This window comes from Notamacropus eugenii, chromosome 1, assembly GCF_028372415.1.
Source record: "Notamacropus eugenii isolate mMacEug1 chromosome 1, mMacEug1.pri_v2, whole genome shotgun sequence".
NCBI lineage: Eukaryota > Metazoa > Chordata > Mammalia > Diprotodontia > Macropodidae > Notamacropus > Notamacropus eugenii.
The window spans coordinates 2,025,421-2,038,200 of record NC_092872.1 but is presented as its reverse complement, the minus strand read 5'-3'; the positions used below and the strand labels follow the sequence as shown (position 1 = coordinate 2,038,200).

The following is a 12,780-nucleotide window of genomic DNA, read 5'->3' as shown; positions in this document are numbered from 1 at the left end:
TCACAGAAATCATCCATGAGGACCCAGCCCAACCAGAGAGACCCCTCCACAGAACCTTCCACACCAGAGCTCTCCACCAAGCCCCCCAATCTATCTCAGAGCTGCCTGCTCCCAAGAAACACCCAAGTCACCTCTCACCGTTTCCCTATAGAGCAATCCACGGTCCCCCACCCCCAGGCCAGCCTCCAGTTTGTTCCAGAACTGGAACCTCCCACGTTAGCAACTCTCAGCCTCCCCAGGATCCTCCTGAGGAATTGGAAGCTGGAGTCTGATGGAGGCTGGGAAAGAAGGAAGGGGCCCCTATTATCTCTGGCACTCCCTTTTCATAACACTTTCCACTGCTATTTGGTTTCCACCCCTCCACTCCCTCCACTCCCCCATCTCTACCCCCTCCCCTTCAGTCTCAGTAGCCCAAGGGGATGGGAAATAATGGGTCCTCTCTGTTTGGCTGAGTTTCTTCTCCACCCATTCCCCCATGCAGAGTAGGTTCAAATTCCGGAATCTTAGAATGTCTGAGGGGAGTAGGGTGAGGGGAAACATTTTAGAGGTCATTTTACAAATGGGGGAACTGAGGTCTGGAAAGGGGAAAAGTCAATCACCGAGTCCAGGCAAGGTCCCAAATCTCTTGACTGTACTTTCTCTTACACCCTTTGATGCCCCACTCCCATACCTCTTGATGAACAGAGCCCTACTGTCTTCCATTTCCCCCATCCCAATCTCTACAGGAAGTAGTCAGTTCCAGACCTCAGCAGCCCTTGCATTTAGAGATCTCTGGAGCTGCTGGGGTTCAGAAAGAACAACCAGCCAAGAATGAGCCCTTGACTCTCCATCTTCCCTTCTAGGCAACTTTCAGCCTTGGCCAGTAGGGTTAGCCCTAGCCCGTGGCTGCCAGTATTAGGAAAGAGACATCCCAGTCTCCCCAACTCTATACTTCCTAGATTAGTGCTATCCCAAAGTGAATGGGAACCTCCTCTGGGGGGAAGTGGGTTCCCCAAGATTCAGGTTCTAGGGGAGTGGGTTCCCCATGATTCAGGTTCTAGGGGAGTGGGTTCCCCATGACTCAGGTTCTTCATGCAGAGCCTACTACTAGAACCACTTGTTAAGGACATTCTTTTTCAGCCACAAGAAGTACTCATTCAATGTCCACTGAGATCCCTTCAAGCACTGAAAATACAGCCCCTTCTCAGAAAAAGGGAAGGATCTACTGCTCTGATTGCTGGGGGCTCTCAGGCCTCCTAGTGCCTTTCCCCTCTGCTACAGAAGGCCCATGGTAGTGATGAGGTTCAGACTCTAGGAACTTCCTTGAGCTCCCCTGGAATTTCCTCACTGAACCTGGCTTTTCATACTCAAATTGAGCTCTCCTGTATCTCCTCACAGAATCTGACCTCTCATACTCAAATTGATCTCTTCCTGTATCTCCTCACAGAATCTGGCCTTTCATACACAGATCTGTGATCATAGTCTGTTATCCCTTGATTGCCCTACCTGCTTCCCATCCAAACCCTCCATTGTCTATCTCCTGATAGCCTCCAGGTGTTTCCAGTCTTTGACCCTCCTTGGACTTCTCAAGACCCTTCCTAAACCCCTCCTCCCATCACCCTGGACTACCAGACCCTCCCCCCCCCCAGATCCCTCCTATACTCTCTTCTGTATTTAAGTCCCACCTTGCCTCCATGAAGGCCCTCAGATGCAATCCAGCTCAGACTCTGTCTAGCTGGGATTGTGTCTGGCCCGCTTGTGAATACAAGCGTTACAAAAGCTTAGGCTCCTTAAGAGGCAACCCAATTAGGCAAATCCTTAATAAACTTTGTTTTCTTTGGCTTTAAGAAGGCTTGAGTCGAATTCATTCGAGCACGACCCGGACCGTCAGTATTTTGGGGTTCCCTTCACCATTAACCTCATCAGTAGAGGGTCCCTTCCCCTTATCCTTCTGGTCAGGAGGATTTGGGACAGTAATGGGGGACTGGGGCAATGAGAGGTTTGGTTCCATTGACACTTGAGTGTGAAAACCTGGGGAAAATCTGGAAGCTGAGAAAATGGATTTCCTGTCCTGAATCTGCTTGCTCTCAGTTTTCCGATCTGTAAAGTGAGATCGGGCAAAGTGGTCTCTAAGGCCCCTTGTAGTTCTAAAATTCTGAGTCTGAGAAGATGAAAACTTCCCTTTTCCTCCTGGGGCTTCATAACCTCAGTAGCGCCACCTACCTCCAAAATACCCATGCACACCCCCACTCTGCCACCCCCAAAAAGCCCTACAGAGTAGACACTCATTAAAGACTTGATGCTAGTTTTAATCAGGCCATGGGGTTTTGGCTCCTCCAAGTGGTCCTTTCGAAAACTGTAGGGGGCCCAAGTTTCCTCGAACCTGGTTTTTGCTCTGGCCACGGAGGACAGAGTCATGCGTATACAAGTGTATGTGTTAACCTCTGATGCTTCTATATGTAAATGGATCCCTTGTGTGTGTCCTGCATATGGAATCCATACATACATATTGGTGTGGTCTATTCATGAGTGTGTGTGTGTGTGTGTGATGAGGTAAAAGGGTTATTGCTGTGTCAGTGCTCTGGACAGTGGCCTCTCTAGGCCCAAAGTGTAGGATGGACATCAAAAATTTGCACCTGGATGCTGGGGTACATGCTATCCTTCAGTCTCTGCCCATTGCCCTGAGTCAGTCTCCCTCATATCTTCCAATAGTGGGGTCCACAGGGGACTCAGAAAACACTGTATGACTTGAATTAAAGGGAGCTGATTTGGCCCAGGGTCCAAAACTGGGACCAATGGCTGGAAGTTATAGGGAGGCAGATTATGGCTCATAAAAAAAGGAAGACTTTCTTAAGAATCTCAGTGATAATGGAATAGACTTCCCAGGTGGAGAGTGAGCTCTCCATCACTAGAAATATTCAAGCAGATGTATATTATCTTTTGGATAGGGAGTTAGAAGATGTGCTCCAGAGACATTTTGACATTTTCAACACTGAGATTTTAGGATTTGATGTTTCTGTGAATTAAATAATAAATAATAAAAAAAATAAACCCCGAAGTCGAACTGATGGGAGGAGGGGAGGACCCTGGAAATGAAGGGCTGGAAGGTGGGGTTGGGAAGTCTAGGCATCAGCTCCTCTCTGCCCAGCCCCAAGATGTTTGACTGGGTTCAACTGTCTTCTAATTCCTTCAGGCTCACCCCCGCGCCCGTTCAGGAATGCCAACACTGAAGGGATGGGGCTTCTAGGAGGGGAGGGACAGAGACAACTGGCATTCCTAGGGCCTCAAGAAATAATGAAGGTGGAGGCAGCTGGCTGACGGTCTAGGGAGGAGCAGATGTCTCAGACAACCTCAGATGTTCTTCCCTCTTCTCTCACCCCTCACCAATGCCCAGTTAGGATACACCTTCCTATCTTTTCTTTTGTGCAACCTCCATGCCCCCACCCCTACATAGGAGACTGGCAGGGCAGGCATTATAGCCCCCATTGTTCTGAATGGCAAAAGGGGAGAGTAGGGCTTGCCAAGGTCACAGTCAGGGATATAACTGAACCCAGATTACCTGACTCCCAACCCAAGGCTATTTCCCCTGAACAGAACAGACTCCTACTTCCATAGGGTGCCTCTTATCACCTCAGAGCCCTTCCTGAACCTCCCTTTCCACCCATGACTGCATCTTTTTCTAAGACACTTCAAGGTTTTCAAAATGTGTACAATGCACTAATCACTGTCCTTGGTTCCTGAGTGTATCAGAAGTAGGGTAACGGACTGAGACAAAGCGGAATTAACCCTTTCCCCTATTTACATTTGGACCTGGTCCAGTGGAAACGGCTTGGGGTTGGGAGTCAAGAGGTCTGTTTTCTAGTCCAGACTCTGCTACTAACTTGGGATAAGACCACTGGCAAATCATTCTCTTCTCTGGGCCTCAGATTCCCCCCCTGTACAAAGAGTGGATTGGATAAGTGAACACTGGGGCTCCTCTAGCACTGCTCCTGGATCGTAGTCTTAGACCTTGTATGGCCCAATCCATCTTAAAAGAGGTTTGGTGAATGTTCATGGTCATGCAGTTAGTTAAGGAGCAGAGGCAGGATCTGAATGTAGGGGCCTCTGATCCCAAATGCAGTGTCCTTCTGTCCTAGCATATATTGTGACTCTAAGATGTCCCTCAGGTGAGATGGGATCCATGAGAGCGAATATCAGATCAGAAAGTGCAGGACCAAGCTTGGACCAAACAGAAGCTTCTGATGTGGAAGCTTAATCAGCTGAAACTTCAGAAGCCATACAGGTGTGTTAAATTGATGCTAAGCCGAATTATTCAAGGCCTTGTTGTTTATCTATCAATATAAAATTAGGTGGCTCACTGGATAGGGCACGGGCTTGGAGTCATGAAGACTTGAGTTCAAATCCAACCTCAGACAGTTCCTAGCTGTGACCCTGAGCAAGGCACTGAGCCTTGTTTGCCTCAGTTTCCTCATCTGTAAAATGAGTTGGAGAAGGAAATAGCAAGCCAGTCCAGTAACTTTGCCAGGAAAACCCCAAATGGGGTCACAGAGAATTGGATACGACTGAAACAACTGGACAGTAGCCACAAAACAGAATTACATCCTGAAATTCATCAGAAAGCAGCGAAGTTGAACCAGCTGACTGGACACACGAGATGATCACAGATTTAGAGCTGGAAAGGACTTCTGAGGTCATTGAGTCCCACTCCTGACTTTACAGATGAGGTAACTGAGGCACAGAGAGTCTGGCTGACATGCTTACGGTCACACAGGGAAGAAGTCACCGAATCAAGATTCTAACCAAGGTCCTCTTAATTCCAGATCCAGCCACTGCCTCCTATGTGCAAATGCCAAGAAGAAGAGAGGAGAATGGCCCAGGAATGCAGACAGGGCTACGCTGGGATTCCAGAGTTGAAATCCAAAGAGGAAAAATGCCCTTGCTCTCCTGATTGCAAGAAGTAGATGGAAGTGGACGAGGGTAAACTCAGGGATGGGGAGGGAGGGGAACAAAGTTTCTCATTTGGTCATTAAAGCACAGGATCAGGGGATTCGCTACTATTTAGTCCAGTCCCCTCATTTTGGAGAGAAGGAAGCAGAGGCCAAGAGAGGTTCCCCTGAATTTGCCCAAGGTTAAAGAGGAAAGAAGTGGCAGAGGCTGGGCGTGATTCTGGGTTTGGGGGTTATAAATCCAGGGTTTTCCAGGATGCTGGGGATACTGTCCCATTCAACTCAGGGGCAGCATCTCCAATTTTTGTCTTCATGATAATGATTCCCTCAACTCCAAGTTTCCCCAAGAACTCTCCAAAACCCTGGTGACAATGCCAGGCCTCCTGGAAAACCACTTTATTTGCATTATTCCAGGAATCTCATTCATCCAAGGCAGGGCATTCTCCAAGCTTGGGAAAGGAGAGACAGCAGGGATGGGGAAGGTGAAGGAAGGGATCTCAGTGCAATGTTAGCTGAAGGGCTAGCTTTGGGCTCTGTGGCTCAGTGGTTCCAGCCATTGTTGAGTTCAGAGTGGCAGGCAGCATGTGCCCAAGGGCACAGGTATGGGAAAGAGGTACCCGAGGCTGGCAGGTACTGCCTGTTGGTTTCTCCATTCTTGGACAGCACCATGGAGAGCCCACTATCCCACAGTTCCTCTGGCTGGCCTGGCCACTGACCTTATGCTCATGGGTGTGCCAGGTGCCAGACCAGATGGGGGAGGGGAGAAAAGCAAGGGAAGGGTGCATGTACATGGCTCCATCAGCATCTTGTCTATTCCACCCCCTTCATGAATTCCAAGAACTCTGCCCAGAGAGAAGAAAAAGGAGATTGGGTTAGAGAGGAACAGTTGGGGGAGAAGGCAGGGCTCATGGGAGTCTGGAGCTTGGTGATGGGGAGGAGGAGGGAAGAGGGACAATTTGGGGCTGGAGGAAATCCTAGTTTGGAAATGGCCCATGGGACTCATGGTTGGGATGGTTCCCTCTTTGAGGCCCAGAAAGAAGGCCTGGGCACTGCCCATCTCACCATCGTAGTCAATCCTGCCATCATTGTTTTTGTCCCCATCCTTCATGAGCTCCTCAATGTCGTCATCAGTGATGGTCTCCCCGGTGGCCTGAAGCATTATCTTCAGCTCCTCCAAGTCAATGTAACCATCTGCATTCCTGTATCAAAGGGGTAGAATGCAGAACACTTAAAGATGGCCTCCTCTTCATCCACCTCCTCACCCTTACCAGAGGACCTCACCCCCCTCAGCCAAAGAGGCACAGGCAGAGGCAGCACCAGCCATCCTCCAGCCAGGCAAGCACACTTACTTGTCAAACATTCGGAAGAGGTCAGATAGCTCCTCCTCTGATTTCCCTTTGCTGTCATCCTTCATACATCGAACCATCATGACCAGGAACTCATCAAAATCCACTGTGCCACTGCCTAGGATATGGGAAGTCAAGGGGAGGCTGTGGTCACTCTGGAAAGATTGCCCAATGGCCCCTTCCTTGGTGATGTGGGAGCCAGAGCTGGGGCTCCCTGAAAAATATATCTTTTAGTGGGTAAGAGGTTTAGAGAAGCCTGAATTCCCGAATATTCAACCTCAAGGGCTTACAGTTCTATCTTGTAGGGGCTGGCAGGGAACTTAGAATTCATTTAGTCCACTGTCTCTATTTTCAGTTGGAGAAATTAAGTTCCAGAGAGGGGAATTCTATTGCCTACAATCATATTGGTAAATGGAAGAATCAGGGTTTGAATCCAGACCCTCTGACTGTAACTTTCATTTTTACAAATAGAGAAACCCCCAAACTGGCTCATCTTTACTCAGAGTCAAGGGCAGAACCAGGGCCTGACCCTGCCAAGGCCTCTTGCCTCCCAGGACTCTTTCCACAATTACTGCTTAATTCACATTGCCTACTTGAGACAAGACTTTTGCCTTTCTTGACTCCTGGGCCACTAATTCTAACAGGCTCATGTCAGGGCCACACAGGAGGATAAGGGGTTACCTAACTATCAGGGAATGGTAGAAGATGAGGGGAGAAGGTGCTCTCAGCACTTCCGACTAACCCACCTCCCCTCTCACCCATCAGAGTACTCTGGAAGGGAGGCCCCCAATCGTCCTCCCATAACCTTCTCACTTCAAAGGGAGGCCCAGGGGATGACAGAAAGCCTTACCATCTTCATCCACCTCATCGATCATCTCCTGCAGCTCCTCCGGAGTGGGGTTCTGGCCCAACATACGCATCACCTTGCCCAGCTCCTTGGTGCTGATGCAGCCATCTTCAGCACCCAAAACGAAGATGTCAAAGGCAGCCTTGAACTCTGCAGTGGAGAGACGGGAGAGGCAGGGGAGCAATGAATGGTCTCAGAAAATCACAATATATTCAAACTGGAAAAGTCCTCAGGGACTGAGGTCACCAACCTCATTATATAGAGGGAAGAAACTGAGGCTCAGAGAATGAAAAGGACTAACCCAAGTCATCTAGCTAGTGACAGAATAACAGGATTTAGAGTTAGGTGGGACCTTAGAGGATCATTTAGAGTTCATTGGTCCCCAACTGGTGGACTGTGGACCCCAAGCTATCTTTCCAGACTTACTATATATTAATCCACTTCACACACTCTATCTTCCAGTCAGTTTTGCTCTTTCTCATATGTGGCCTTCCTTCTCTCACCTCCATACCTTTTCCTGGACTGTGCCCCCATGTCTGGAATGCCCTCTGTCCTCACCTCAAAGCTGAGTTCAAATGCTACCCTGAGGTCTTTCCTGAGCAGCAGCTCCCTCCTTCCTCTGCTACTGGTGCCTTCCCCCTCAGTCACTTTGTAATTACTGTGTAGAGGGCAGCCCCACCTCGAGTCAGGAAGACCTGGGTTCAAATACAACCTCAGACAATTCTTAGCTGTGTGACCTTAGGCAAGTCACTTAACCCTGTTTGCCTCAGTTTCCTCATCTGTAAAAAGAGCTGGAGAAGGAAATGGCAAACCACTCCAGTATCTGCCAAGAAAACCCCAACTGCAGTCATGAAGAGTTGGACACATTGGAACAACAAAAATTACTCGGTATACATTTTGAATCTATTTATTTGTGTACACGTAGTCTCTCATAAGAGAATATGTTAAACTTGTTGTAGGCAGAGATGAACTGCTAAGTGCCTATTTGGTACCCGGCGAATGTTCTTAGTAAATGCTTGTTGATCGAATGATTGATTGGGGTTGCTCAGAGTTACGGTGAAGGGTCCCCAAGTCCAGATTTGTTACTGAGACTGTATGTTATTTGTCAAATGTCTCCAGTTGCTGTTGTGACTCATCAAATTCAAGTTCATTTAAAGGCATTAGAACCTGAAAGTCCCACTACTCTGCCAGGTGGTGTGTGAAGCAGGGAACGGGACCACTCACCATTTTTCTGTTCTTCTGTCAGTTGTTCCACCTGAGGAAAAGGGGGAAATGGGAATGAACACGGACCTTCTTACCGACCCCACCCAGGGGTCAGTCAGGCCTTGGAGAGGGAAGGTCACCCCTCCTGTGGCCCAGACAGTGGATGAGTGACAATAGTTCTCTGGCCCCCTGCCCTCCCAGTCAGGCCATGTCCTGGTGAAATCCAAGCTCTACTCTCCCCACCCACCTGCCTCCTACCACCCGCCAGGCAGCTGCCCGACCTCTTATTGTGGGGACAATAAAACCAGGTCCTCTCCGACAGCAGAGGTCAGGGGCTGGTGGGAGGGAGAGGTAACTGAGTCTGGCTCCCCTCCCCCACACTATCCCCACCCCATCCCTGAAACCAAACCCTGGGGTAGTGATGAAGACTATTTTTAACAGTGGACAAAGTTAAACCTGGTGATTGTTTCCTGAAGCTAGGGGCTCTGGCATGTGAGGGAGGGCTGTTATCTGCACACTTGTCTCAGTGGCGCCTACAGAGCCAAAATTAGCTCAGAGGCCCCTGGAACCTTTTATGGGCATGGGGTGGAAGGGACTGGCTCCCCTTTCCAGGACACCCTAAAGACCCTTCTCTCCAGCCTGGCATGACCCCAGTAGTTTGCCAGAGGGCTATGTCTCAGTAGGATGGTCACTGTGGACAGAGGGGAAGGCCTTTACTGGGCCTAGGCAGCAAACTCTGTACGCCACTCCCCTCCCCAGCCCACCCCCACTGAATATCCTCTTCCTGGCTGGAGCTGAGATATACTGAGGGACCCTAGCTACAATCTAGGGTCCTGGGGCAGGTAAATTGTGAAGGGTCTCCCAAAGGAGAGCAAGGAAGAGGATTAGGGAGAGGGAGTTTGGGGTCTCCAGAGGCACTGCTTCCAGCTGTACCTAGGAGAGGGCCAGGAGGATAGTTCAGCTCCCCACTCCCATTCCCCCAGCAGGAAAGTCATGAGAGTCTGTCCTTACACCTCCCTATTTGCTAAATCTTCAGTACTTTGACTCTCTCAAGCCAATCCTGTCAGGGAAGGGACCTGAGAAACTCCAGTTCTCTCAGTTCTCTCCCTGCTGGCTCTCAGTCCTCATATTTATGGGGTTCCCTCCTGTTCCCCAAAATCTTGAACTCCAAACCCTGCCGACAAACTCAGGACCTAGATTCTCCCACTTGTGCTGCTAGCCTACAAGCAAAGAGGTATAGAAGAAAACCAGGAAAACCCTACCCAGCAGCCCAAGGGCCCCTCACTTGGCAGAACCCTCAGCCTGCCTCCTATCCCATGCTTATGTAGGAGGGAGTCAACGTGAGAGTGAGAAGGAAAAGGACCATGTGGAAGAGAAAGGGAATGTGCAGAAATGACAAGAAAGGGAACAGAGAACAGAGAAACTGAGAGAGAGAGAGAGATCGGGTCAAGGGGAAGGGATGAGAGAGGAGAGAGAGAAAGAGAGAAAAACAGAGAGACAGACACAGACACAGACAGGGACAGACAGAGAGAGAGAGACAGACAGAGACAGAGACAGAGACAGAGAGACAGACACAAAGAGAGAGACAGACAGCAAAGACAGACAGAGACAGAGAGAAAGAGGAGTGGAAAAGGCAAACAGGGTGAGGTTTGTATCCAGACCAGGTCTCTGATGCCAGTTAAAAGAATTCAGCGTTGTGTAACAGCTGGGCATCTCCCCTTCGTTCCCCACCCCTCCGCCCCCCACTTATCCCTTGTCCCTCCCAGATTCTGTGGCTGCTCAGATGCTAAACTCTGCCCTATGCCCTGTCATCTTCCAGGTTCCTTCTCCTGACCTCCCTCCACCTTTCTGTCCACCTCACCTCTATGTTTCTAGGACCTTAAGATTTAGAACTGGAAGAGACAACTCAGGCTTTCTAAGTCTAACCGCCTCAGATGAAAAATCTGAGACCCAGAAAGTTAAGTGACTTGCCCAAGGTCATGTCATCTGGGTAATTAAGTGGCAAAAGTGAGATTTCCAGTATCTTTCCTGTGCCTTCATTTTCTCCCTGCCCCAATTTCATGTCTTCCTTCTGTAGCCTCCCTTCATCCCTGTCCTTTCCTCTCCTTTCTGCTCCCATCTCCTCTTTTCTGCCACGACCTCCTCGCCTTCTCATCTCTTCCTCAATTCCCACAGTCCTGACAACATTAGAGACATCTGATCTACTCACAGGAAGGAGACTGTGGCATTAAGGGGGTCACCTCCAGAATACAGGGAGGTTCCTTAGGAGTTAGGGCTACAGGTACAGGGGCTCAGTAGGAGATAACAGGAAGCCCTTGAAGTATGCTACTGGGGAGTTCCAGGCCAAGGTTACATTGGTAGGATCATAAGATTTAGAGCCAGAGGGAACCCTTGGAGGTCATCTGATTCATCTCTCCCTATTTTACAGAAGAGAAAACTGAGGAGATCTAGAAAGATTTGCCCAAAGGCATACAACTATTAAACAGCAGGATCCAAATTCAAGCACAGGACTTCAGACTCCAATACAAGTTACCTCCAGGGCACCTTGGACCTGAATGTCCTGAAGGTGGGCACCAGTAAATTCATGCTTACTTATTCCTAGGCATTGCTGTTGGAGCTAAGCCCTCACCCCCAGCCAACCTATGGTAGTGGTCCCAGGGGAAGGACTGAACCTCTTCCTTGGAAAATCAGCCCTGCAGCCCATTGTCCAGGGGGACTGAGGATGCTCCCTCTCTGGGAAATGTGCTCATTGTACAGGTGCTCCACCCCACCCCCACCCCCACCCCCGCAAAGTTAAGATGGTACAGCCTTGGGGATGGGGTGGGGTGAGGGGACATTGTAGGGGAGGGAAAGCCTAGGGCCTCTCGAGATGCTAAGGAATCACTCACCGCTGCTTTATAGATATCATCCATGGTGAGATGATGATGGTGCCTGGCCGGTGGGAGAAGGGGAGTGGCAGCTCACACACAGCAGGGTGCTGGTATGAGGCTGAGTTATCCTGCCCTGGGTTATATAGCACCCGGTCTGTCAATCAGCATTCCTCTCTCTCCAGTTAGAAAGGGGGTGGGGAGAGGCAAGGACCGCTGGAAGCCTTCTGGCCCTGGGGGTGGGGTGGGGGGTGCAGAAATAGGACTATTACCTTGGCCACTGTCCCTTCAGGGGTTATGAGTCACCGAGAGTTTTATCTAGGTACTGCCTCATAGGCATCCTGTGTCTAGATATAAGGCAAGGCCAGAGGGCGGGGTGGGAGGCCTAAGGAGGCAGCAAATATGGTGGGAAGAGAAGTTCAGTTAACTTTCCATCTCACCTTGGTTATTACTGTTTATGGGACTTTGGACAAGTCTGTTCCCACTCTCCAGGCATCTCTGTTCATCAGCAAAAGGGGATTGGCTCCACGGCCCTTTTCAGTCTTCCTGTCCTTGCTCATTGCGTGGACTTAAGGCATATTTGCTATATTGAGATGTGTTTGTTGGGGAGATGTTAGCTATATATAGCTCCCTTCCCCCATCTCACCTCTGTCCCCCTCACTCTTAGGTAATAGGTCTGACCATTCACACTTTCCACCCCATTCCATAACCCTAGGACCTCTCCATTACTTCCAGAATCTAACACAAAATTCTGTTTGTCTGAAACCCTTCATGACCTGGTTCCTTCCTACCTTTCCAGCCATCTCCCTTTCTCCCCACCAGAGTGCTCTATACTATGTGATCCATTAACACTGGCCTCATCGCTGCTCCTCACGCAACATTCCCCATCTCCCAACCCTAGGCATTCTCACTGGCTGTCTCCCATGCCTGGAATTCTCTCCCCCTTATCGCCATCTCTTGGCTCCCCTGGCCTCTTTGTCCTGCCCCGAATCCCCCTTTGTGCCAAAAGGCTTTCCTAGTCTCCTTTTGTAAAGTGCTTAGCACAGTGCCTAGAACACAGTAGGCACTATGTAAATGCTTATTCCTTGGCCCTTCTCTTCCCCTTTCCCCTCTGAGATTACCTCCAATTTAAGCTGTCTATCTGTTTGGATGTAGGTACTCACTTGTTTTCCTGTTTAGTCTGTGAGTTTGCTCATGACACGAACTGCTTGCCCTTCCTTATATGCCCAGCTTGGCACAGTGCCAAGCACACAGTAGGCAATCATTAAATGCTTGCTTGAATTTTTAGATCTCCTGGGTTCATTCTCACAAACGGCTCCTGTTTCTTCAATTCTTACTACAACAAACATCTGCAGTGTGTCTCTTAGATACAGGATGCTGACTGCCTGGGTACAATGACAAACCCCAAACAGTCCTTGCTCTCAAGGAGCATACATTACAGTGTGGGAGGGAGCGGGGAGAGACAATATAGGCACAGAGAAGTGAAAACAGTGTATTCAGAGGAACACTGTGTGGTTTCAGGAGGTAGTAGAGCACAGACCAAGGAGTGGGAGCCGGAGTTGGGATTTCTACATCACTGTCTCCCCCCAGCA

The 12,780-nt window shown here is 49.5% G+C and overlaps 1 protein-coding gene across 1 annotated transcript; it reads right to left on the bottom strand.

Moving 5' to 3' along the window:
• Positions 1 to 5,291: 5,291 nt before the first annotated feature.
• TNNC1 (troponin C1, slow skeletal and cardiac type) lies at positions 5,292 to 11,621 on the bottom strand. Its single transcript, XM_072650134.1, has 6 exons — positions 11,210 to 11,621; positions 8,343 to 8,373; positions 7,122 to 7,268; positions 6,275 to 6,389; positions 5,988 to 6,124; positions 5,292 to 5,767 (listed from the first exon to the last, which is right to left on the bottom strand). The coding sequence occupies exons 1-6, from the start codon at positions 11,231 to 11,233 to the stop codon at positions 5,736 to 5,738; spliced, it is 486 nt and encodes a 161-aa protein (XP_072506235.1). The 5' UTR covers positions 11,234 to 11,621; the 3' UTR covers positions 5,292 to 5,735.
• Between the last annotated feature and the right edge of the window lie 1,159 nt (positions 11,622 to 12,780).